Below are 25,154 nucleotides of genomic sequence, written 5' to 3' on the forward strand. Positions count from 1 at the left end.
CAGCCCTGACCCATAACCCCTACTGGCTGAGCAGTGAACATCAACCCTTAGCCCCAATGCTGAGCACTGAGGGTCAATCCGGCACTGATAACAGCAGAGTGTTCAGCCTTACCCTGCACCCCTAACCACCGAATGTTAACTAGTAACCCCATGCTCAGCCCTTTTTCAGTGAGCAATAACCCAAACCAATAATGGTTGAACACTCAGCACTGACCCTTAACTGCCTACACAATTAGGGAGCAGGGAGAGAGAGAACCCTAGACCCCTCACTGCTGACCCAAAAACATTTAGCGAGAGAAAACCGCTAAGGCTGGACTGGTGAGCTGTAACCACTAGCCCAGAAGCAGTGAGCGATAATTGCTGAGTGCTCAGACCTAACCCTTCACAGCTAAAAAGTGAGCAATACCATCTAACTCCAGATTGGTGAGCAATAAATTAAACCCTGAGCTGTTTAATGTCAATAAAAAAAACTGCAATAGCTGCTCAAAAGAACATGAGTAGCACTGCACTGATCTCATACCAACAGAACACTAGATAGTTAGATTTATTCTAACATTAAAAGGTTGTATATACCTAAAGTAAAATATAAATGGGTTTTAGTAGTTTTACATCACATTTTTATTTAAGTAATTGCTACAAAAAAACGATTCATTAGAGACACTTCAATAAAGGCTTCCAATTCCCCTTAGTGCTGTAGCCTACAGGTATAGGTATTTGCTAGATGAGGCTTAGGTGTAAATTAAGGCAATAATGCAATGAGCCTACAAGGCCTGTAAGACAATAGTTTAGCTAAATTAAGGCACAAGGTCCAAAAAGGCTTAAGCATAAGTAGTTAACCAAAAGTAACCCTCGATAATATGATTTTAAACAATAAAAATGCTGTAATAACTAAACTGTTGACAAGTAACCACAAGATACTAGTTCATAGCATCTTGAGATATTTTAAGTTAGGGACATCAGCAGCTGTCTGACAACAAGAATGTCATGGTAACTGACTGAATTATATGCTAATAAAATTAGGGTAAAAAGGATTAATAATCTATTGGAGAAGGGCATCCCAACATTATGGTGAGGAACTACAAATAATGAAAAGGGCCTGAAACCCCGTCTGAGTATTGCATTGCGCATGGTGGCATAAGTGTAACACATTATAAAAGTTGTATCCCACCCTGTGTGCCTTCAGAGATGGCAAGATGATGACTGATGGTGATGGGGAAGATAACTAACACTGCAGGTTGTTTTGCACGGGATGGTGTAAGTATCTGGATTCTCAGCACATCTGTACTCTCTCTACCTGCCTCGCAGGGTTTAGAGTGTTCATGACTTTGCTAACTGTATTAATAAATTTATTATAAATACAGTGTGATTTCCTAAGTGTGAGTGTTGCAACCATGCACCTTCAGGCTCCCAACTGAACAGGAGTTCTGATAATACTTTGCCTGATCTTGGTACAAGAACCTATCAAGTTTCAGTGCTATTTGGGGAAACTAAATTATATTACTAATCAATATACAATCAATAGATCTGACACAGTGCATGTGTTTCCTATTCTAACTAGGTAAATGTTCAGGAAAGCAAACCCACAGTGGCAGCACGTTAAATCCTATACAAAATCACTCCTAGACGAGCGTGGACCAAACCATGAGACCCTTGCTCGGTTTTTACTCATTAAGTAAACGGATGCTTTGCTTGAGTAAGGACCTCAGGATTTGGCCTCATTTCAGTATTTTATTGTGACCAACTTAACATTGTTGGAGGACTGTCTCCGCCATCTTGTGACTACTGAATTCTTTAGCAAAGAAAGCAGTAGATGGGGGGGAAAGGAATGCTGTAAAGTTGTCCAAATAAATTTGCTTACCACTTGCACAATATAGCCCCAAAGTAGGACCAACATGGTTCAGTTGTTTCAGTGCAATATACTTTCAAATAAGATCCATGTTCACTTTCAGAATTCTACTGCATTCCAGCACCAGGTATCTTCCTATATTTGTATATGAAAGCATCTGTTTTTCCAAGGCTAACTCCATAGGATTCTACTGCTGCCAAAGATCCAAAGCATGTAATGTTATTGTTGAAGTGTTCAGTTTCTACAACTTTAATTGAAGAGGAAATACTTCTTGGACTCCCATTTTTCTCTTTGGGATTCAAGTCTTTCACCACAGCAGCTCCATTCTTGTCGTCAATGGTGGCGTTCAAAGATGTGTCATTTTCAACACAATTGCTAATACAGCCACCCATGTGCTTGTGGAGATCTTGACTCACAAGTAATACAACTGTCCCTCCAACATGAAGCACTCTGACAGTTTAAAAACAAACAAACAAAAAAACCACACATGGTTAGTTGTGCATGCTTACTAGGCTGTGCATTCTATCTATGGACTCCTCATGCCCCTATTACTGTAGTATCTAGGCACCCTCAATCACAATCAGAGCTATGACCATTCTTTGCAAAGAACAAGTCAGTATCTGTCACCTTCAAGGATCACAGAGACACTGGGATTTTAGATGCTTTGGCCCTAATTCAGTGAAACACTTAAGTACGTGCTTAGGTTTCTTGTTTCATCATAATCAGTAAAATCTTTTGCAAACTGTTGTAGCTCCACTCTAAATTTTCCCTAAATAGAGAAGCTGGACCCTTCTTGCCTCAGCAATATTTCTGACTTGGGGAAATGAAAAGCATTTGCTATAGATAAAGGTGGGTCCAGCTGTACTGCTGACATTTCTTCTCAAACTGAAAGGATGATCTCCCTCAGGGCTTGTCTATACTTACGCGCTGGTTCGGCGGCAGGCAATCGAACTTCTGGGTTCGATTTATCGCGTCTAGTCTGGACGCGATAAATCGAACTCAGAAGTGCTCCCCGTCGACTCCGGTAATCCTGCTCGCTGCAAGGAGTACGCGGAGTCGACGGGGGAGCCTGCCTGCCGGGTCTGGACCGCGGTAAGTTCAAACTAAGGTACGTCGACTTCAGCTACGTTATTCACGTAGCTGAAGTTGCGTACCTTAGTTCGATTTGGGGGTTTAGTGTAGACCAAGCCTCAGACACCTTTTCCAGACCTAACTGATGGAAGTTGGAGGCTTTGGACTGATTTTCCAGAGCCTCTAAACTACAATGTAAAAGAAGTATTTCCTATGACAGAATAAGGGAGTTTTTAAACTGACCTTTTCCTTAGGGTTATCTACACTTACAGTGGTGTATAGAGTACAGACACTGCATGCCCAGTTAGTATGGGCATAAACAAAACTGTAAAGGGTGAAGCACTGTTTAGGTGAGTAGTTACTTGCATAACTGAACCCCAGGATATACACCCTACATGAAAAAAGAAGACCAGGAGTACTTGTGGCACCTTAGAGACTAACAAATTTATGAGAGCATAAGCTTTCGTGGACTACAGCCCACTTCTTCGGATGCATATAGAATGGAACGTATATTGAGGAGATATATATACACACATACAGAGAGCATAAACAGGTGGGAGTTGTCTTACCAACTCTGAGAGGCCAATTAATTAAGAGAAAAAAAACTTTTGAAGTGATAATCAAGCTAGCCCAGTACAGACAGTTTGATAAGAAGTGTGAGAATACTTACAAGGGGAGATAGAGTCAATGTTTGTAATGGCTCAGCCATTCCCAGTCCTTATTCAAACCGGAGTTGATTGTGTCTAGTTTGCATATCAATTCTAGCTCTGCAGTCTCTCTTTGGAGTCTGTTTTTGAAGTTTTTCTGTTGTAATATAGCCACCCGCAGGTCTGTCACTGAATGACCAGACAGGTTAAAGTGTTCTCCCACTGGTTTTTGAGTATTTTGATTCCTGATGTCAGATTTGTGTCCATTAATTCTTTTGCGTAGAGACTGTCTGGTTTGGCCAATGTACATGGCAGAGGGGCATTGCTGGCACATGATGGCATATATCACATTGGTAGATGTGCAGGTGAACGAGCCCCTGATGGTATGGCTGATGTGATTAGGTCCTATGATGATGTCACTTGAATAGATATGTGGACAGAGTTGGCATCGGGGTTTGTTACAAGGATAGGTTCCTGGGTTAGTGGTTTTGTTCAGTGATGTGTGGTTGCTGGTGAGTATTTGCTTTAGGTTGGGGGGTTGTCTGTAAGCGAGGACAGGTCTGTCTCCCAAGATCTGTGAGAGTAAAGGATCATCTTTCAGGATAGGTTGTAGATCTCTGATGATGCGCTGGAGAGGTTTTAGTTGGGGGCTGAAGGTGACAGCTAGTGGTGTTCTGTTATTTTCTTTGTTGGGCCTGTCTTATAGGAGGTGACTTCTGGGTACTCGTCTGGCTCTGTCAATCTGTTTTTTCACTTCAGCAGGTGGGTATTGTAGTTTTAAGAATGCTTGATAGAGATCTTGTAGGTGCTTGTCTCTATCCGAGGGATTGGAGCAAATGCGGTTATATCTTAGAGCTTGGCTGTAGACAATGGATCGTGTGGTGTGTCCTGGATGGAAGCTGGAGGCATGTAGGTAAGTGTAGCGGTCAGTAGGTTTCCGGTATAGGGTGGTATTGATGTGACCATCGCTTATTAGCACAGTAGTGTCCAGGAAATGGACCGCTTGTGTGGATTGATCTAGGCTGAGGTTGATGGTGGGATGGAAATTATTGAAATCATGGTGAAATTCCTCAAGGGCTTCTTTTCCATGGGTCCAGATGATGAAGATGTCATCAATGTAGCGCAAGTAGAGTAGGGGCGTTAGGGGACGAGAGCTAAGGAAGCGTTGTTCTAAGTCAGCCATAAAAATGTTGGCATATTGTGGGGCCATGTGGGTACCCATAGCAGTGCTGCTGACTTGAAGGTATATATTGTCCCCAAATGTGAAATAGTTGTGGGTGAGGACAAAATCACAAAGTTCAGCCACCAGGTTAGCTGTGACATTATCAGGGATACTGTTCCTGATAGCTTGTAGTCCATCTTTGTGTGGAATATTGGTGTAGAGGGCTTCTACGTCCATAGTGGCCAGGATGGTGTTTTCTGGAAGATCACCGATGGATTGTAGTTTCCTCAGGAAGTCAGTGGTGTCTCGAAGATAGCTGGGAGTGCTGGTAGCGTAGGGTCTTAGGACAGAGTCTACATAACCAGACAAGCCTGATGTTAGGGTGCCAATGCCTGAGATGATGGGGCGTCCAGGATATCCAGGTTTATGGATCTTGGGTAGCAAATAGAATACCCCTGGTCGGGGTTCTAGGCATGTGTCTGTACGGATTTGTTCCTGTGCTTTGTCAGGGAGTTTTTTTTAGCAGATGGTGTAGTTTCTTTAGGTAATCCTCAGTGGGATCAGAGGATAATGGCCTGTAGAATGTGGTGTTAGAGAGCTGTCTAGCAACCTCCTGGTCATATTCCAATTTATTCATGATGACGACAGCATCTCCTTTGTCAGCCTTTTTGATTATGATGTCAGGGTTGTTTCTGAGGCTGTAGATGGCATTGTGTTCAGCATGGCTGAGGTTATGTGGCAAGTGATGTTGCTTTTCCACAATTTCAGCCGTTGCACGTCGACGGAAGCAATCTATGTAGAAATCCAGTCTGTTGTTTCGACCGTCCGGAGGAGTCCATGCAGAATCCTCTCTGTATGTGTGTATATATATCTCCTCAATATACGTTCCATTCTATTTGCATCCGAAGAAGTGGGCTGTAGTCCACGAAAGCTTATGCTCTCATAAATTTGTTAGTCTCTAAGGTGCCACAAGTACTCCTGTTCTTTTTGCGGATACAGACTAACACGGCTGTTACTCTGACACCCTACATGGGCTCTCTACATGCCCAAGCAGTGTCTCCCACGTCCACTCTGCTATTTTTAGCAACGTAGCATCCCGCAGGCTTCCGGCTGCTGGAGCCTTTCCTTGCTGCAAGGAAAGGTTCTGGCAGTGGGGTGCTGCTGGAGCCTTTGCTGCTGTGTGTAGCGCCGCACCATAGTGAGTGTGGACGCAGACTGCTTTTCACTGTACAACGTAGCTACACGTACGATTCATGCCACCAGAATCGTAGTCAAGTGTAGTCATGGTCTTAGTGAGATCTAAATTATTGTCCTTAGTTTGTTCTATGGATTCCTAAAGCTTTTTAATCTGCGGAAAGGTGACATCAAATTGCACACAGTTTAAAATCAAGTTATATAAATGACTTGTTAGGAGCGAACATGACAAGAGCCACTGGAATGCTTGAGCCCCAGAGCGGAACTGCTCCCATCTGAAGACTGCTCACAGCCAGCAGGTCAAATAAAAGGCTCTCATTAAGTCTGTTGGTGGAACTTCTCCAGCAATTTTTTCCCCTTGTTCCCATATTCAAGGAAATATCTTTGCCCGAGAAGATCCACCAAGAGAAAACAAGGCCAGAATGGAACAGAGCTCTAAGCAAGGCCAACAAGAGAATAAAGTAGATAGTTTGAAAAAAGAAAAAAAAAAAAAAAACCACACACAACAACAGATGATTACATGGATACCTGTCTGGTCTGACAAAAAGGAAAATCAAATACAATGGCTCAACCTTTTCTGTACCAGGACCCCTCCCACAGAGCCAAAACATAAGGGAGGTCACAACCCTCTGAAACTTGTTCTAATTGCAAAACTTGAAGAACCCATGGTCTAATAAAACAAAACCTCCATTAAAAGTGTATTACTACTATATCCCATAGTCTAGTTACTCTTCCAACTGCAGTGAGACTTAAAGTAAATTCCCTCTTTCCCAAAATTAGGGCCACCAATAAATAGGGCAACGGATCACAAATACAACTGACTAGTAAAGACCTCTTTACCTTTCTTCACCATAGAAACCGAAGTTTCTACACTCCACTTTTTGGTTTATGCCCTGCCCACCAGTCTCATTTTTGGAGATGTATACTTTTGGCATGGTGGTCATTTTGAAAATTTATTTTTATAGGGACCATTAGGACTGCTTGTGTTTTGTCCCCCCCCCCCATTTCGAGCCATTTTCAAGGTTAGAAGAAAGCCTGTTTTCTTCTGAATTTTTTTTACATATTTTAATTAAAGTTTAGTAAACAGAGGAATAAAGTATTAAGACAAATATGATAACAGGCCTTTTTAGAGATGAAAGTAATGCCTTTATTTTAAAAAAATGCATACAAATATTAGTAACAGAACATGCATTTTTAGAGAAAATAAAGGGGAGTGGGTTAAACGAAGTGAGAGAGGCAGTAGAACAGCCAAGGAAAGCAAAAGCCTTTCAGTCTGTTACAGAAAAAAAGAGGCTGCAGAGAAAGTTTTAAAACCAGAATGGAAGAAAAAAGTGTCTCACTTTGTCTCTTGTTTACCTTCCCCTTCATTTTTCTCTACAAACATGTTCTGTTGCTAAAATGTAATGCCTTATTTAAAAAATGCATTAAAAAAAACCTCTAAAAAGGTGTTTTATTTATGCCTTAACACTTTATTCCTTTGTTTTCTAAACTATTGAAAATGTGTAAAGCTTATTTTCTTCTTTAAAAAAATTCTCTTTTCTTCTAACCTTTAAAATGGCACTAAATGTGAAAAATCACACAAACAATCCTAATGTTCCCTATAAAAGAAATATTAAAATGGCTACCAAGCCAACAGTGTACACCTCTAAAAATGAGACCAGTGCGTGGGACATAAACCAGAAAGGGGGCATGGAAACCGGTCAAAATTTATGATGAAAGGTAAAGTTGTCTTTACTATTCTACTGTTGCAAAAGCATCTTAAGACTCCTCTAGTATCAACAAAAATGAACCATTTAGAATCATCTGGTATGAGTGTCTAAACTTTGACAGCTGTATGCTTCTCAGACCACCACTGAAAACACAGCCAGCTTTCAAAATAACCTCTACCTGAAAACAGTAGGAAGGGTGAAGGTTCTGTCACCACATTGACTTGTAGAAAGAGTAACCCCTCAGTTCAAGAATGCCTCGAGGACGCAACATAACATACATGCATTGACAGCTCTTACTGCTGTCAAAGCTTCCACAGATTGCAAGGCAAGACATGAAACACCTCAAATGATGCTCTGGAGAAGTGGATTTGTGAGGAATAATTGTATGCAACATAGACATATTTAATTTTTAGCTTTTCTGGGTCCAGACCACAGAATTGGGGGTCATTTCGAGTAGAGATTTTTATGCTCATGATTACAAACAAGTTTAAAAAATACCCTAAAGTGTTTCAAAGATTATATATACCTTTCCATTTCTCGAAGAATATTTGGTAGAAGCTTTATGTCTTTTGTTATCTTGAACTTTTTCCCAAATGGAATGTCCGAAATCACAACATCAACACTTTCTGAAGGTAATGGCAATGCTGCAAAACAGAAGTCAGATTCTTAAATTTGACTAAACTTAAGAAAGAACAGTGACTGAGTAGCAACCACGGTTCAAGCATGTTGACAGCAAAGATCCTCACTCTTGTGGAGTGCATAGCCTCAGCACAGTGTTCAGAACTTCCAAAAAAACATGGTTATTGAGGCAATGTATATGCTCCCTCATAAAGGAGCCACAAACTCAACTCTGCCCCAGTCCCTTTCAGCTTCAACAGAATCCACACGGACCCACCCTGAAAGGTAGACATGGGGGAAAGGGCGTATACAATTTATGCTGTTAATCTCCACAAAGAATTACAATAACTAGATAAACTTTTCTCTCCTTTGCATCTGACAGCATAGATCCCCCAACCTCTGCAGATAAACTAGCAGTGACAACTCTCTATAGAAGTGGTCTAAGAAGAACTAGAGTGGAGAACGGTTTTCCCAATTTGGGCATCCAAACGGGAGGATAAGCCACAGGATAATAATACACTGAAAATATAAACTGACCATCAAGGAGCAGGTTTACAAGTCTTAGGCGTTCTCTAGACTACCACTTTTGTTGGTAAAACTTTTGTCAGTCAGGGGTGTGAAAAAATACACCCCTGACCGACATAAGTTTCACTAACAAAAGTGCTAGTGTGGACAGCACTATGTTGGCAGGAGAGGCTATCCTGCCGGCAAAGAGCGGCTACATGGGAGACCTTACAGCAGCGCAGCTGCAGTGGTACAGCTGTGTCATTATAAGGTCCATAGTGTAGACATAGCCTTAGTGAAGGAGATGATCCTAAGACCAGTTGAGTTTGCTATGAACCTGGAAGAATGTATTGTAAGCATCTGAGGGTCTTACACACCTCCAAGCTTATGACATTGTTATAAAACAGCGGTTCTCAAACTTTTGTATTGGTGACCCTTTTCACACAGCAAGCCTTTGACTGTGACCCCCCCCCCAATTAAAAAAACATTTTTATATTTAACACTATTATAAATGCTGGAGTCGAAGAGAGGTTTGGGGTGGAGGCTGACAGCTCGCAAACCCCCCAGGTAATAACCTCATGACCCCCTCAGGGGTCCCAACCCCCAGTTTGAGAACCCTGTTATAAAACATTTCATCCATCAACACCACGCAGGAGGCACTCAAGAGATGTGTGACAGGGGACACCTATGGTATCTGCTAAAAGACCTAAGAAACCTAAAAAACAAGAAACCCCAAGGACATCCTCTTTCAATTCTAGAAAGAAACCAATGCCATTAGTGTAGCTTCAGTCCCATATTCCACTAAAGGCAATGGTATAAATGAGGGCATGATTTAGCTTGTGGAATGTTTATTACTGATAGAGAGAAAGAGTATACCCAGCTTGAGTCTGCAAAGCTGGCAGCCAGAAAAATTGTGTTAATTTGCAAGTAAAAACATCTGATCAGGATGTCAGAGAGTCAATGAACACGAAACAACAATTCCATTTTTACAAACTAGTTCTGCTCCTCAAGGTAAATAACTGTTTGCCAATGAGTTTTAAAGTGGGAGTTATGTGGTTAACCTTGCAGGCACTTTACTTACAAGAATAATTTGCTCAAATGCACATGTTAAATTGAAGGAAGTGATGCATTAGATCTTTCATACAGAATCTGGTTACAGGCAGGCCTGGCTGTAGCCAATTTAATTTTGATTTTGAGCTGCTTTCTTTGAATTGCTTCTCCAGATGCCTCAATTTTCTATGCCAGCTCTAAGTGATTTTCTTTTACTGAAGCTATACGAAAAGGCTAGTCTCTTGAGAATGGCCTTAGCTGTTTCCCAAAACATTCTTGGATCAAGATGTATGGTAAATTGTTTTGTCTATGAACGAAATAGCCAGCTATTCATTCTTTTGAAAAACCATGAAATTAATATACTCTGACCAATGACTAAGATACAACCATGAAGCACCAATTACTTCCTCAACAAGGGTATGGTCTGAGTTCAGAATACATCTAATTTTAAGTATCCTAAGCCAAGCCAAATCCAGTGGAGGGCTCTAAAACCAATCAGGTAAGAAACAGATATTACAAGGGAAGGTGTACTATACAGTCTCCTTCATCTGAATACAAGGTAAGGTGTCAAATAGAGACGATCTTTTGCTAACTGCTGTAATGAGTTTTCATACATGGATAATTCAGGTCCAGATTTGGAGGACTTGTCCAGATTAAGTATCATATCATAAAGCAATTATCTTCTCCTAAAATCAGCCCATGAACTGAGAACAAACTGACAGCATTTTCCAGGAAAAGGCCAGGGTCATGAAATTTATCCACTGCAAAAGATAATGAGTCATTAATTGGCTTAGGTTATCATTGCAGAAAAATTTGAGTTACAAGTTGCAGCAGATCACAGGGCTTTATCTTTGTATTATAATAGTTAACTAGAACTTTTACCTAAACAATGACTTTTTTTGACTGGGAATTTCACATAAAATACAGAGTAATAGTTATTTGCCAAACCCTAGAAATTAATATATACAGTATACTTTTGTTAAGTTTCTTGTCAAAACATAAGGGGAAGAGAAGAGAAAAACAGCAGGTCATGAACATAAAGGAAAGTGTCAACCCAATCACGTATGAAAAGAGTCAAGGACTCTAAGTTTTAGTATACTTTAAGTCACAGCATTAACTATTAGTTCTAGAACTCTGTTTAGAGTCCTTAACACATGCTTTGTCATTCTAAAATATTTTCAAATATTACCTATGACAGATGCTTTAAGTAACTCAATTTTATCCATCAGACCTGCAGCCTTAATGTTTTCATGTGCACCTTGTAGCTGCGAATCATTTATATCAGCACCCAAGTAATGTACATTCTGTTGGAGGGGAAAGGAGAAATTTTTATTATGCAGAATAAAACATAATACTGAATATTTTTACACATTTAAGAGTACAAGTTGTTCTTCAAAGGCAAGACCTCTGGGTGAGATTCAGTGCTGCAGATCTTACAATAGCAGAATATAACTCAAAGTCCAGAGAGGAGCAAAAGTAGCTTTAAGCTTTGCAATTCCAGGCTGCTCTAGAGAGTCACCAGCTACCTATGAGCAGCTGCACTACTCAAAACCCTGCAGTGCATTGCCCTGTGACATCATCCCTGACATACCCTCTACTCTGGGGTAAGCACTGGATGACAGCCTACAGCGGTCTTCCTCAGTTCTTCCACTGAGGGGATAATCTGCTGGCTGGATCCAGAGCTTTTAGAGCCCTTTTGTGCTGCAGAGACCCCTGTCACTAGCAGAAAAGGGCCAGAGCAGGGGTGAGAATCTCTTTATGAATTTAGACAACTGCAAGACAGGTGCACAGGAGTTAGTGATGTATGTAAGCACATCTTGGAGAAGTTTTAAACCAAAGCTCAGTTTAAAAATTCTGCAAACTTTTCCAGAAAAAAGTTTGGCTGATTTTCCAAGACCACTTACTTTTGGTAAATTACAATACATGTTTTACAAATATAAAATAAATTAATGTAATACTATCTTGGAAACATCCTACTTATTATAACTGTAGAACTTACAGGCCATTCTTTTGCAGCTTCCAAGAGTATTGTTCCTAATCCACACATAGGGTCTAAAACAAATGCACCAGCCTATAAACAAACAAAACATACTGAATTTTTTTGTTTTAAACACATTTAACAGTAAAATTTGTTCTTCAAAGGCAAGACCTTTAGATAAGAACATAAGAACAGCTGTACTGGGTCAGATCAAAGGTCCAGCCAGCCCGGTATCCTGTCTACCGACAGTGGCCAATGCCAGGTGCCCCAGAGGGAGTGAACCTAACAGGTAATGATCAAGTGATCTCTCTCCTGCCGTCCATCACCAGCATCTGACAAACAGAGGCTAGGGACACCATTCCTTACCCATCCTGGCTAACAGCCATTAATGGACTTAACCTCCATGAATTTATCCAGTTCTCTTTTAAACCCTGTTATAGTCCTAGCCTTCACAACCTCCAAAGGCCTTCACAACCTCCAGTCCACAAGTTGACTGTGCACTGTGTGAAGAACTTCCTTTTATTTGTTTTAAACCTGCTGCCCATTAATTTCGTTTGGTGCCCCCTAGTTCTTATATTATGGGAACAAATAAATAACCTTTCCGTATTCACTTTCTCCACATCACTCATGATTTTATATACCTCTATCATATCCTCCCTTAGTCTCCTCTTTTCCAAGCTGAAAAAGTCCTAGCCTCTTTAATCTCTCCTTATATGGGACCCGTTCCAAACCCCAAATCACTTTAGTTGCCCTTCTCTGAACCTTTTCTAATGCCAGTATATCTTTTTTGAGATGAGGAGACCGCATCTGTATGCAGTATTCAAGATGTGGGCGTACCATGGATTTATACAAGGGCAATAAGATATTCTCCGTCTTATTCTCTATCCCCTTTTTAATTATTCCTAACATCCTGTTTGCTTTTTTGACTGCCGCTGCACATTGCATGGACGTCTTCAGAGAACTATCCACGATGACTCCAAGATCTTTTTCCTGATTAGTTGTAGCTAAATTAGCCCCCATCATATTGTATGTATAGTTGGGGTTATTTTTCCCAATGTGCATTACTTTACATTTATCCACATTAAATTTCATTTGCCATTTTGTTGCCCAATCACTTAGTTTTGAGAGATCTTTTTGAAGTTCTTCACAGTCTGTTTTGGGCTTAACTATCTTGAACAGTTTAGTATCATCTGCAAACTTTGCCACCTCACTTTTTACCCCTTTCTCCAGATCATTTATGAATAAGTTGAATAGGACTGGTCCTAGGACTGATCCTTGGGGAACACCACTAGTTACTCCTCTCCATTCTGAAAATTTACCATTTATTCCTGCCCTTTGTTACCTGTATTTTAATCAGTTCTCAATCCATGAAAGGATCTTCCCTCTTATCACGACAACTTAATTTACGCAAGAGTCTTTGGTGAGGGACCTTGTCAAAGGATTTCTGGAAATCTAAGTACACTATATCCACTGGATCCCCCTTGTCCACGTTTGTTGACCCATTCAGAGAACTCTAACAGATTAGCAAGACATGATTTCCCTTTACAGAAACCATGTTGACTTTTGCCCAACAATTTATGTTCTTCTAGGTGTCTGACAATTTTATTCTTTACGATTGTTTCAACTAATTTGCCCGGTACGGACGTTAGACTTACGGGTCTGTAATTAGCGGGATCACCTCTAGAGCCCTTTTTAAATATTGGCGTTACATTAGCTATCTTTCAGTCATTGGGTACCTGCTTCTGATGTACTTAAAAAACATTTTGTTATTACCTTTTGAGTTTTTGGCTAGCTGTTCTTCAAACTCCTTTTTGGCTTTTCTTATTACATTTTTACATTTAATTTGACAGTGTTTATGCTCCTTTCTATTTACCACAATAGGATTTGACTTCCACTTTTTAAAATATCCCTTTTTATCTCCCACTGCTTCTTTTACATGGTTATTAAGCCACAGTGGCTCTTTTTTAGTTCTTTTACTGTATTTATTAATTTGGGGTGAGATTCAGAACTGCAGCTCTTACAAATGGGGTACTGTATTCAAAGCAAAAAGATATTGACTTATCTTCTGTGACAGAGCTTGACACATGGTACATGGGACATGATGAATGCCCATAAATTCCCATTAAAGTCAAGAAGGACTGACAGCAATCAGCACTATACAAAATCAGACTTACCATAAGACATTAGAAGTATAAGAATCACTGAGATACCTTCAATTACATTTTTCTGAAATCCTAATCTAAGCTGGTGTGTTGGTTAGAGGACAGGCACTTTTAGAGAAAAAGTGTATCCATAATGTTCCTCTAACATGTGTCCAAGGCCAACTCTACCTCCACTAACTGGATCATGAAATTCTTAGCCTTCTGAGCAACAGAACCTATCATTATGAAGGGCCCTCTGTTGCTACTATTAATAATCTATATCAATGTTTGCTTACACTGATTTCAGCAAGAGATGCCATAGCCCATGCTACAGTAGATCGGAGTCCTGCAGTTTGGATATACTCTCTGGTCGCCAGTGGAAGTCTGCAAACAACAAGAGGTAGATACCAAACTAAAACACTCCATATAAGAAGTGAATCCAAAAGAATGTCTCTGTAAAAATGCAAATTGTCATGCATAAAAATCATCATATATAGTCATCATATATCATACGGAAACTCAATAGAAAAGGATAACTCAGTGAGGGACAGGGAGTGTGACTTGTTGCTCAGCACTTTTGAAAATCAGATCACTGATTTAGGTGCCAAACTATGGCCTTATGAACCTAGCTTTAGGCTGCTCTTTTGGAAATTCAGGCCAAGATTTCAAGTCAATTTACAATCTGTCTAGAGTTATCAAGATGTAAAATAGCCCAAAGGATACAAATTAAGAAAAATATTTTATACACAGTAGCTGCCAGGACTCATTTATAAAATGAGACTATTAATATTCATACTATAGGACTGCTATTTGTGAATTTGGTGATAAAAATATTTACCTGAAGACAGGAATCCCCACCACCGAGTAAATATCATTTAGATGTACAAAGAGCTGAAAGGGGGAAAAAATAACATTAAAAAGAAAACCTGTATCTTCTAAGTTAATGTGATGGTAGTTTTGCTAATTTAAACTAGACATATAAGATGCTATTTATTTGACCTTTATAATTAGGATTTGGGTTTTAGATCAATCAATAAAAACCTATAGTATCAAAAATTATCTTACGTTTTGAAATGAACAAAATAGGAAACCCAAATTTACGATTTCTAAAAGAATTTGTAACATTTAAACAAGTTGTAAAGACATTCTACATTAGTTAAGAGTTCATCACTAGGTATTCATATCTTTAAGGGACCAATTTTTTAATATAGTTCAAGGAACATGCTTAGACACTAAAACTTCCTCCCAACTTCGCCTGCAGGTTTTTCAGGACTTGGATTCCTCCAAAACAAAGCACTATTGCTTAGGGCTGGGATTTTCAAAGCACTGAAGTGACTTAAGAGGCCCCTTGCCTTTTAAAGGGACTTGTGCTCCTAAGCCACTTAGGTATTTTTGAAAGTACCATCCCTACAACTGCACATAGCGAATATGTGGTTTCTTGACTATGTACATACACAGGTATGCGTAATGCATTTCTAAAGTTGGCAATGGAAGCCTCTGCCCCAGAAAGCGTACCTGACCAGTTATGTCATTGCACTATGAAATGCAATCTGACAATCATTTAGACATAAGCCCTCTTAGTGATAGCCTTACCTAGGGAACTGCTGAAAAAACAAAGTTGGATGGCCTAAGGTCTTCAGTCTGCTCCAAGCAGAACCCTAATGACCTTTTTCATATCAAGCTTGTGGAGAAGAACTTCATTGGGATGGGCATATGGGTGTGGAAAAATGGCAGCAAGGGCAATAAGCTCATTAAAGGTTGATGTCAATCACTACCTTGGCAAGGATTTTTGGGAGAGTTTACAGCAATAACTTGTAAAATCTAGTATGAATGTGGGTCAGTCATGAGAGCCTGAAGCATATTCACTTTATGAGACAATCCACTGCCACCAGGAAATTAACCTTCCACATAAGAAAGCTGAACTCACAAGTACAAAGTGCCTCAAAGAGAGGCTGCCGGGACCAGATAAATATCCCCTTATGGAGGGGGCTCTTTTGGGGGGACATACAGTGGAAATAAAATGTGTCAAGACCTGCATGAACTTAATGATAAGAGATGCAGAGACGATGGTCTACTTTCAAATAGTTCATGGCAGGCTGAAACAGCTGTCAAATGCACCTGGATTAAAAATCAGACTTTAATACGGTCTCAGACAGACAAAGGCAAGTCAAGCCGTTTGCACACATCATTGACAGTGAGTTTCACTGCACTATAGAGCAACCCTTTCTACTTAGAGCTGGAAGTCTTACTGATCGATTCTTTTAGAAAAGCCAGGATGTTTGGAAAACCTAGCTGAAGACATCATGCCTGCAGAGTGTCATCCTTTCAGGAACCAGATCAACAGGGACAGAGATTTGGGTAGGGATGTGAACAGACTCCTAGTCCAATGGGACTGCCCGCCGCTTTTGTGAGCAGGGTTGAAGACTTAGCCCTGTACTGGCTCAGACAGAGTATCAGGATGACTGAACCTTCACCCCTTCTGGGTTTGGTCAGAACCTTTGCTACCACAAGTACTGGTTCATAGGTATACGGGAGCCCCCTTCCCCAGTGCTCAGGGCCACAAGAAGACTACTGGTACTTTTTTGTTCACATCAGTAGCAAAGAGTGAGGAGAATTCTACACAGTCTTACAACAAGAACACTGGAGGGAGAATCCTATGCTGGTATATTTAAAGAATGAAAGTGTTCTATAGTGAAGCAAGAAGGTTCAATGACCAGCTGGCTTAGTGGTCAGATAGTGACCTTTCAGTTTCTGCCACCCTGTTCATCCCAGAGGGGGCCCTGTCTGTTTAAATAAATTAAATTAATGGAGATATCCTATCTCCTAGAACTGGAAGGGACCTTCAAAGGTCATTGAGTCCAGCCCCCTGCCTTCACTAGCAGGACCAAGTACTGATTTTGCCCCAGATCCCTAAGTGGCCCCCTCAAGAATTGAACTCACAACCCTGGGTTTAGCAGGCCAATGCTCAAACCACTGAGCTATTCTTGTATGCCTCAATCACCCCCACATGCTCTGATTGCTCCCCACAGGTTATGTCACGAGGGGGGGGGGGGCGGAAAGAGTGCCAAGATAGGGGAACCATGCTCCCAACTCACTCCACTGGGTCCTGACCCAGGGGTCTACCAAAGTGTCCAGTCCAGTTATTGAGATACCCCAAATTATGTTTTCCACTTGGTCACTTCCTACCAGTCTGGAGCCTCAGTTTGGTGCACAGTCACAAGCTTAGCAGACTCTCCTTGGTCTGTTAGTGTCCTGTTCAGTCACTCTTTTTTAGGGCTTCCAAATCCCAAAGAGGTGGGGAGTGAGGGGAGGGGGAGATCTGGTCCCTGCTGCTAGAGCAACCCACACCAAGCTGTTGTCTTCTTGGCACAGCTCAGCATCAGCCTTGCTTCCTGAAGCCGTGTGCTGCTTATTCCCCTCAGCCCCTTCCTGGCTACCAGTGTTCTTTTAAACTGTTCCTCCACTGGGAACATACCCTGCACCTGTTGGGGGGGGGCGGGGGGAGGCCTTCCTAGTCCAATATTGCTCTACTCCCAGTCCTAGTTCAGAGTGGGGCCTATAGACACTATCTCTCACACACACTCTCTAAAACCACAATATGAACTGAAAAAAGTCATATCAAATCAGCACTTGACAGTGTCATTTTAAAACTAGTGAATAATTCAGTAAACAAACCACTTCATTACCTCTAGATCAGGGTTTCTCAAATCTGCCTTCCACCCAAGCTGTTTTATAAGAGTTATTCCAAGTACTCTTCCCACCTCCTGAAAGGAAAAAAAAAAAAAAGCCACCCCAAAAAACAAGATATCACTGAAAGCCACTGAGATGAAAAGGAATCTGAATGACAAATGACAAAAAAAAAAGTTATGTTAAAGTTTAAAGAATTCACAACCAAGGCAAGACTATATAGTGTAATATGACACTAGCAGCCCTCAATCTGGACATATACAAAGAGGCCAAACAAAACATCTGTCCTAATACCACAATTGAAATTTAACAATTTGATTACTAAGTATTAGTGCAGAACTACTTACTTCTAAACTGGCAATTAGTTTGCTTTCTTCAGCATCTTATAAGGTATTCTGCTCTGAAACATAGCTATAAAATTGTCATTGGGGAGCAGAATTCTTCCCCAACCTGCCAGCCCTGTAAACTCCACCTACACTGTGAGACAAGATAATTCTTTTCCTTCATCATCAAGAGATTCTGCAGGCCAAATCCCCCCCTGCAAAGGGAACACTTACAGTTCATTCTGATTTTAGAGTTTGCAGATTTCAAGAAATACTGCTTTTATTTAAAATGTGCAAGGAATTTAAGTCCGTCCACTGTAGAGTTAGCTATGCAACCCCCACAGGACTTTCAATGTTTGCACAGTTGCACATCATCAGTATAACTGTTCAAACTGCAGTCAGTTACAAGTTACAAGAATTCTGAGAGGATTGCTCCATCAGCAGCAGCCGTATAATGCATAGGTTGGCTATACAAGCCTGTCTTCTTCTCAGGAGTGAAGTCACTGATTCCCGCTTGCTCAGCTGCTATAGGACCAGGTGACTGGAATTAAGTGAATGACCTGGGATAACACACTGAACATCATTAGCAGGTTCTTCTTTAGCTAACTGATGACTGCTCTCAGATAGGGAAGAAACTGACAGGTTTCAGCCGAGATTCATGAACAAGTGTGCCACAAAGCCAAAAATTCCTTTCCCATCCCACATTTATATAATTGGGAAGAACCATCTTAACACTGATGTACAGCCACACACATTGCAGTCTGAGGCAGTAGGACCACCAGCATTCCAAGACCTTAGAGATTGGAATAGTCCCCACTATCAACAGCCAGTCTTCTTAGTTTAATTGCTTATAGGCCAGCTGTGTTTGGGGCCACATTACCACTGTAGGAACTCCCAAAGAAAAGAGCTTCTCAGATCAAATGAGTTAACACCTGCTGTTCAGCAGACCTTTAGATAGATTATCTAGTGTATAGCCACTATCCACAAATTTCTGGAAAGTTTTGAATGAGTAGAGCCTGAAAAAATGTAAAACACTGCATAAAATTGAGCACATTTCTAAGTGTTTGCGGGACGGGGGCCTTACAGTTTACTGTGCACTAACTTCAATGGAAAAACCTCTCAGAGAACCAAAACTTCTACGCATCTTCAAGTAAAATAAATGGAACCCGAGTCACAGATATGTTGCTTTTTTGCATCCCATATGCACAAATGTTTTCCTTCATAAATATAATGCATCCTTGATAGAAGCTATTCATTTGAAAAGTTATTTTGCCCTAAAAATACCCTGAAATGGGCAATAATACATGTATTTCTATTCAAGGTTCTCTAACACGAACCATGAATAGTCATGCTTTTATAAAGTAATTTCAAAACTATTATTGATCCATTTACTAACCAAATACACAGAGTTACTAGGTATTTCAGCGCACCTTTAAAATTTACAATTAATTCTATCCTTCAGGAATTTTGATTTGTCATACCTGTGAAGTAAATACTTTTGCAATTGCTCCACTACAGCGACAAGAAACTCTGAAACTGAAGCTGTGGTTATTGTTTTCAACTGATTTCTCTATTCTACTTTCAGATGTCTCTTCTAGAAAAGTTTTGCTTTCAGTCAACAAGTCCATGTCGTTGTTTGTTTCTAGTACCACACTTTTCTTTTGCTCTTCCATGTGGCATTCATCAGAAACTGTCTCTAATATTTGTTCTCTCTTCTGTTTTTTTCTTATGATACTTATCTCTTCTTCGGATTTTCTTTTTAGGGATTTTGGATTTTCTTTAGAGAGGTTTCCTTGTTCGACCTTATTTCCATGAAGATGTTTCCAAATGGAAATAATATCCAGCCAACATCTGGGGTCCTCAATTACAAGTTTTTGAATTTCATTAAATACTTTTCCTAAAAGAGATCTGAACTTAGTTTATTCTGTGTTAACATTTTAATACACACAATTTATTTTTACTAATCAACATTGAAGTATATGTTTGGGAATATTAAACACTTATTTCCTAGGACTGTTAAATGAAATAACAATGCCTTACAAAAAGTCTAATCCATTCATTTTCATGGATAAAGAAATTTTACTTTTACTCAGGGTTATTGCATATTCACACATGACAAAAACAGCACAGTAAGTAGGGTCAGGATCATTATAGTTTCCACCCAAATTTTCTACAACAAAATTTCTTAACACATTTCATACAAAAGCAGTTTAAGACAACAGGTATTAAAGAGAACAATTAACTCTGTGAATTTGTTAACTCCCGAGGCACCAGTGATTGTAAATATTGCAATTCTGAAATGATTTAGTTATGGGTGGTGTTAAATCAATCATATCCTGCTTTGTCCTGGCCTTGCCCATAGCTCTCCCCTCTGCTCAGATACTCAGAGCTCTGCATGGCAATGGGCCAAATTCTGGAGCTAGCTCATGGCTGGGAAGCCAGCATGGTTTAATAGTTAATCACAATCCCAGTGTGCGAAAATGACTTGGGTTCTTAATCCCTATTCCTACCAATTCCTAGTTTTTTGCCTTTGGATAAATCAACTTAATCTCTCTGTCACTTAGTTGTCCCATTGTAAAATAAGGATAATGCTTATTCAGCTTATAAGGCACTTAGAAATGCTGTTCAACTCTGAAAAGTGGCTAAAAGTCAGATCCGTTTCCCCATTTGGATTCAGACACATACTAGTATCGGCTAACTTTTTTTTTAAGTTACGTTTTACTCTTGCTAACATTGCAGAGCCTAAACACCTTCAGAAGAAGGAACTGGAGTCTATTCCTTCTTGTGCATTAACAGAACTATTAACTAAATTCCTACAGCAAAGCCAAATTATGACCATATTTAAGCAACAGCAACACCAGAGTCTCCGCAGGTGTAAGGAAACAGCAGTTAGTCCACAAAACCTTTATTACAGGCAATTAGAATAAAAAGGAAAGAACCCAACTGTAAAGATATAAACATGTGATTAACTTTAAATACATGAGTAGTCCCATTGACGTCACTAGAGTAAAATATTGAGAAATTGAACCTCGGGGAATAAAATTAGTACAAGTATTATGATCTTCAGTTTTCCTCAGTACACAGACGAAAGAAAGTTAGGTACTTCTATTTATTTTTTGAACTTTAGGTCCATGGATAAATTTGATCCTCCATGACAAGTTTTAGAATATTTTTCAAGTTCCTAATTAGATTAAAATAAAAATAGTGATGATAGAATTTGATCTTCGCAGATACTTATAACATTTGAAACTTCATACCACAAATAATCCATCTCAGTTTATATATCTAAATCCACTCAACTCCAAGAAAATTATCCTCCCCACTCATTATACATAATGCTCCAGATTTACACCAGGATATATGAAAACAGAATTTGGCAGAATTCAACAAAATGTTTCATTCAGTACATATCCCCGACTCATCAGCTGTTCCCTGTCTAACTTGATCACCCAATGAGGGAGGGGCCCTGTGGAAAAAAAAACAACTAAGCAGCCGTGCAACTAAGGAGTATCACAGAATCAGAGAACTGGAAGGGACCTTGAGAGGTCATCTAGTCCAGTCCCCCGCATTCAAGGCTGGACTAAGTATTATCTAGACCATCCCTGACAGGTGTTTGTCCAACCTCCTCTTAAAAACCCCCAATGATGGAGATTCCACAACTTTCCTAGGCAATTTATTCCAGTGCTTAACCACTCTGACAGTTAGTAAGTTTTTCCTGAAGTCCAACCTAAACCGCCCTTGCTGCAATTTAAGCCCATTGCTTCTTGTCCTATCCTCAGAGGTTAAGAACAACAATTTTTCTCCCTCCTCTTTGTAACAACCTTTTATGTATTTGAAAACTGTTATGTCCTCTCTCAGGATAGTAATGCATAAATCTAAAAATGGGCACTGTTGTTGAGGGTGTACATTAATAGATACCATGGAACAGGGCAGAACTTCTTCAGAGCTCTGGTGGATTCCAACCTCCAACTTTAAAAACTTTCCACTGAAATTACACAAATACGTATGTGCAGTGCCAGCAGAACATTAGGAGTTGGAATGAAACATTAGTTTCTTTAAAGAGAGTGCATAAACAAGTCTTATTTTTTAAACCACTTTTAACTCTGCCAAATCAAAATGGATTTTCCCCTTGACCACTCACAGGAACATTTGTGACCTAGGGACTATTCTAAACCACAAAGCTGTTAGAGCTATTAAAAAAGGCCCCAAAATAGTTTATAAACATTACAAATGTATTTCCTCCCCATTCTCTCTATTAAAACAACTGAACTGCTTTTGCGCAATCCTTCCAAAAGTTCACTTGAGTGGAGAGATGACCTGAAAAATATCAGCCCTAAAGACATATTTTTAAAAAAGTTTTAAGCAATCAAATGAGCCCTCAAAAGGAAAAAAGTCTTTAAAAAACCCCAAGTGTATTTGTTGCTAAGGCCTACACTTATAAAAAGAGGAATCCTGTTATGTGTTGTGATTTTTTGTTTACCTTAACAGTCACCTTTCAGAGTAGAAAGGTACTTGAATGTCCTTGGATAAAAAAGATTATAAGTCTTATTATTGCTTAATTAAAACTATGGCATTTGAAAACAATTATGGAATTCTTTTCCAAATCAGATTTCAACTTCTACTTTGAGTTCATAATATTTTGTGTGTAGAAAAAAGAGAAAGAGTCATAAACAGTACCTTTATTTCTAGAGAGAGAAATTGGTGCATGTTTTTTCAGCAGCAAAAATAATCGTTCTCCAGACTTCAGCTTCTTCAATTTACTCAACTCAGAATTGGTGGTAAAGAAAACTTTTCCTGAAACATACTCCACCTAACAAAAAGAAGAAGTCTAAAAAATAGTCTCTAGATTTGGTTTAGGCCCACCAAAAGAAACTTACCATGCGGTTGCACACCCTCACATTAAGTGCTCTTGCGCCTTTGATTCCATCCAACCACAGTAAGCAGGGGTATACAATGAAGAGCACCACTATATTAATATATTGAGTTCAATATAGTTTAGTATATGGATTTTTCAGATCATACCTTAACAACTCAATCTGTTAGATACCTGAGGACATTAAAATCCATGAGGCACTTTGTAAGAACTGGGGGTTTTCCCCAGTGTCATTGCACATTCTTCCTCTGTTCAGCATGCTGTTTACCAGCTGACTGCTGCCCTTCACTTAAGGGGTTTCTGCAGTTCCCATCACATTGGGGGTAATGTATAAGATACTTTGGGACAAACAGGTGCGCTATAAATGCAAGATATTATTACAGTATACCTCTTTGGCTCTAGAATGGCTGCTTTATTTGGATATCTCCAAGAAAACAAATTAGGCTAATGATGACTAGTGCTTAATTGGGAAAGTATTATCTTAAATTTAGCTAATGTCCAATAGTTAAATGATGATAAACTACACTTTGAAATACATGTGACATTTTAAACTCTGATCTGTAACATACAAGTTGTCAAATGAAGATTAAGGAGAAGATTTTCCTGAAGACTGGGATGACCAATAAGTGTAGCTAGGTTCCAGTAGCACCTGGTACAAATATGCAAAGACCACCTTGAAGAACCTTTGCAACTGTTAGTCAGGCATGAAGAGGTAGGAATAACAAGTGTTTTTAAATCAAATTAGGCTACTTGAGTTTGCTAACATGACTTGAAATGCCACTTAGCACCTAGTATAGACATAATTTAATACTTCTACCATCGTGTTTGGTGGTCCTATTGTAACCTGGGTTACATAACAGCTAACTCAAGTTACACAAGTGGAATCAGAAAAGCACCAAGAGTAGCCATAACAAAAGGATGGCTGTTTTTTCTTTGTGAACAGAGCATATCAAGAAACAGAGACATGCCCCCCTCCCACCGTACAGGATACAGACTAACACGGCTGCTACTCTGAAAGTTAAATGAAGTGTCCCTAGCCTCTGTTTGCCAGAAGCTGGGAATGGGTGACAGGGGGTGAATCACTTGATGTTTCCCTGTTCTGTTCATTCCCTCTGAAGCACTTGATATTGGCCACTGTCAGAAGACAGGATAATGGGCTAGATGGACCTTTGGTCTGACCCAGTATGGCCGTTATGTTCTTATGTTATGCATGAACAAAACTGTGGAGAAATAGATCTGAGCAACAAGATACCTCAGTCTCACTACACCACCTTTAACTCATCCAAGTAAAACTCACATCCTATGTCCAGGGCTGTAGGGTCTGTGTCTCCCTCAGGAGTCCCACCCACTCACCAGTCATCTAGAATTTGGCTAGACATGGGCAAGAGATCTATTTCCCAACAGAGTGAGCCAACAGGTACACACACAAGTTGTATTTTAATATATATTAGATGACAGAGTGAAACCACCATCTACCCTAGGGTTTAAAAAACATGTTGGCTAACAGTAAATGAACATGTTTCAAAACTATATATTTTATCCTGGCGTGCACAGGGCTCAAACCTCCCTGGGAGATTGGAGCAGGTGAGATCTAAAGGACAAACTCAGCAAAAGGCTCTCCCAAGCCTCCTATTCCATCAGAGCCCAACCCTCTTATCCCTCCCAACAGCCCCCACCTCCTTAAACCCCCATGCAGCCCCCGGTCCCGACCCCCGCTCCATCAGACCCCCATGACACATACTCCAGACCCCCCCCCACCTCATCAGGCCCACATCTCCGGACTCCCCCACATCCGAGCCTCACCCCTCAAGCCCCATACACCCCATACACTTCCGCCCCTCAGACCGCCCCCCCATATAGACCCTCATCCCGCGGGCCAGACCCTGCCCAGGCCCCTCCCAGCGCGGGCCGGGCGAAGCGAGACCCCTCACCTGCGTGGCCCCCAGCCGGGCCCGTACCTCCCGAAGCAGGAAGGGCTCCAGGCCCCGGCCGGCCGTGCAGAAATAGCGGAGAGAGGGCCCAGCACAACCCGACGCCTCCGCCATGCCGCCCGCTCCGCCACTGGGCCTGTCCCGCCCCTCGGGCCGCCCCATCCCCCGGCCCCGCCCCGCAGTCCGTCCCCCCGGTTCCCAGCCGCTTTTCGGGCCGCCCCATCCCCCGGCCCCGCCCCTCAGTCCGCCCCACCACTTCCCAGCCGCTCTTCGGGCCGCCCCCACACTCCAGACACGCCCCACAGTCCGTCCCCCCCATTCCCTCACCCCGCCTCTCAGTCCATCCCCCGGTTCCCAGCCGCTTTTCGGGCCGACCCATCCCCCGGCCCCGCCCCGCAGTCCGCCCCCCCAGTTCCCTCG

At 40.8% G+C, this 25,154-nt stretch overlaps 1 protein-coding gene across 4 annotated transcripts; it reads right to left on the reverse strand.

The window, feature by feature from the left end:
* THUMPD2 (THUMP domain containing 2) lies at nt 1–24,869 on the reverse strand. Of its 4 annotated transcripts, XM_034763894.1 has the most exons (10): nt 24,735–24,869; nt 22,608–22,740; nt 19,412–19,827; nt 17,607–17,684; nt 14,759–14,811; nt 14,217–14,304; nt 11,801–11,872; nt 10,991–11,105; nt 8,156–8,273; nt 2–2,296 (listed from the first exon to the last, which is right to left on the reverse strand). In XM_034763894.1, the coding sequence occupies exons 1-10, from the start codon at nt 24,846–24,848 to the stop codon at nt 1,954–1,956; spliced, it is 1,530 nt and encodes a 509-aa protein (XP_034619785.1). In that variant the 5' UTR covers nt 24,849–24,869; the 3' UTR covers nt 2–1,953. The 4 variants fall into 4 exon arrangements, 3 of the variants coding, with proteins under 3 accessions (XP_034619787.1, XP_034619786.1, XP_034619785.1); XM_034763896.1 differs by lacking the exon at nt 17,607–17,684 and having other exon boundaries at nt 1–2,296; XM_034763895.1 differs by lacking the exon at nt 11,801–11,872 and having other exon boundaries at nt 1–2,296.
* Nucleotides 24,870–25,154: the final 285 nt, after the last annotated feature.

Source organism: Trachemys scripta, chromosome 3, assembly GCF_013100865.1.
Source record: "Trachemys scripta elegans isolate TJP31775 chromosome 3, CAS_Tse_1.0, whole genome shotgun sequence".
Taxonomy (NCBI): domain Eukaryota; kingdom Metazoa; phylum Chordata; order Testudines; family Emydidae; genus Trachemys; species Trachemys scripta.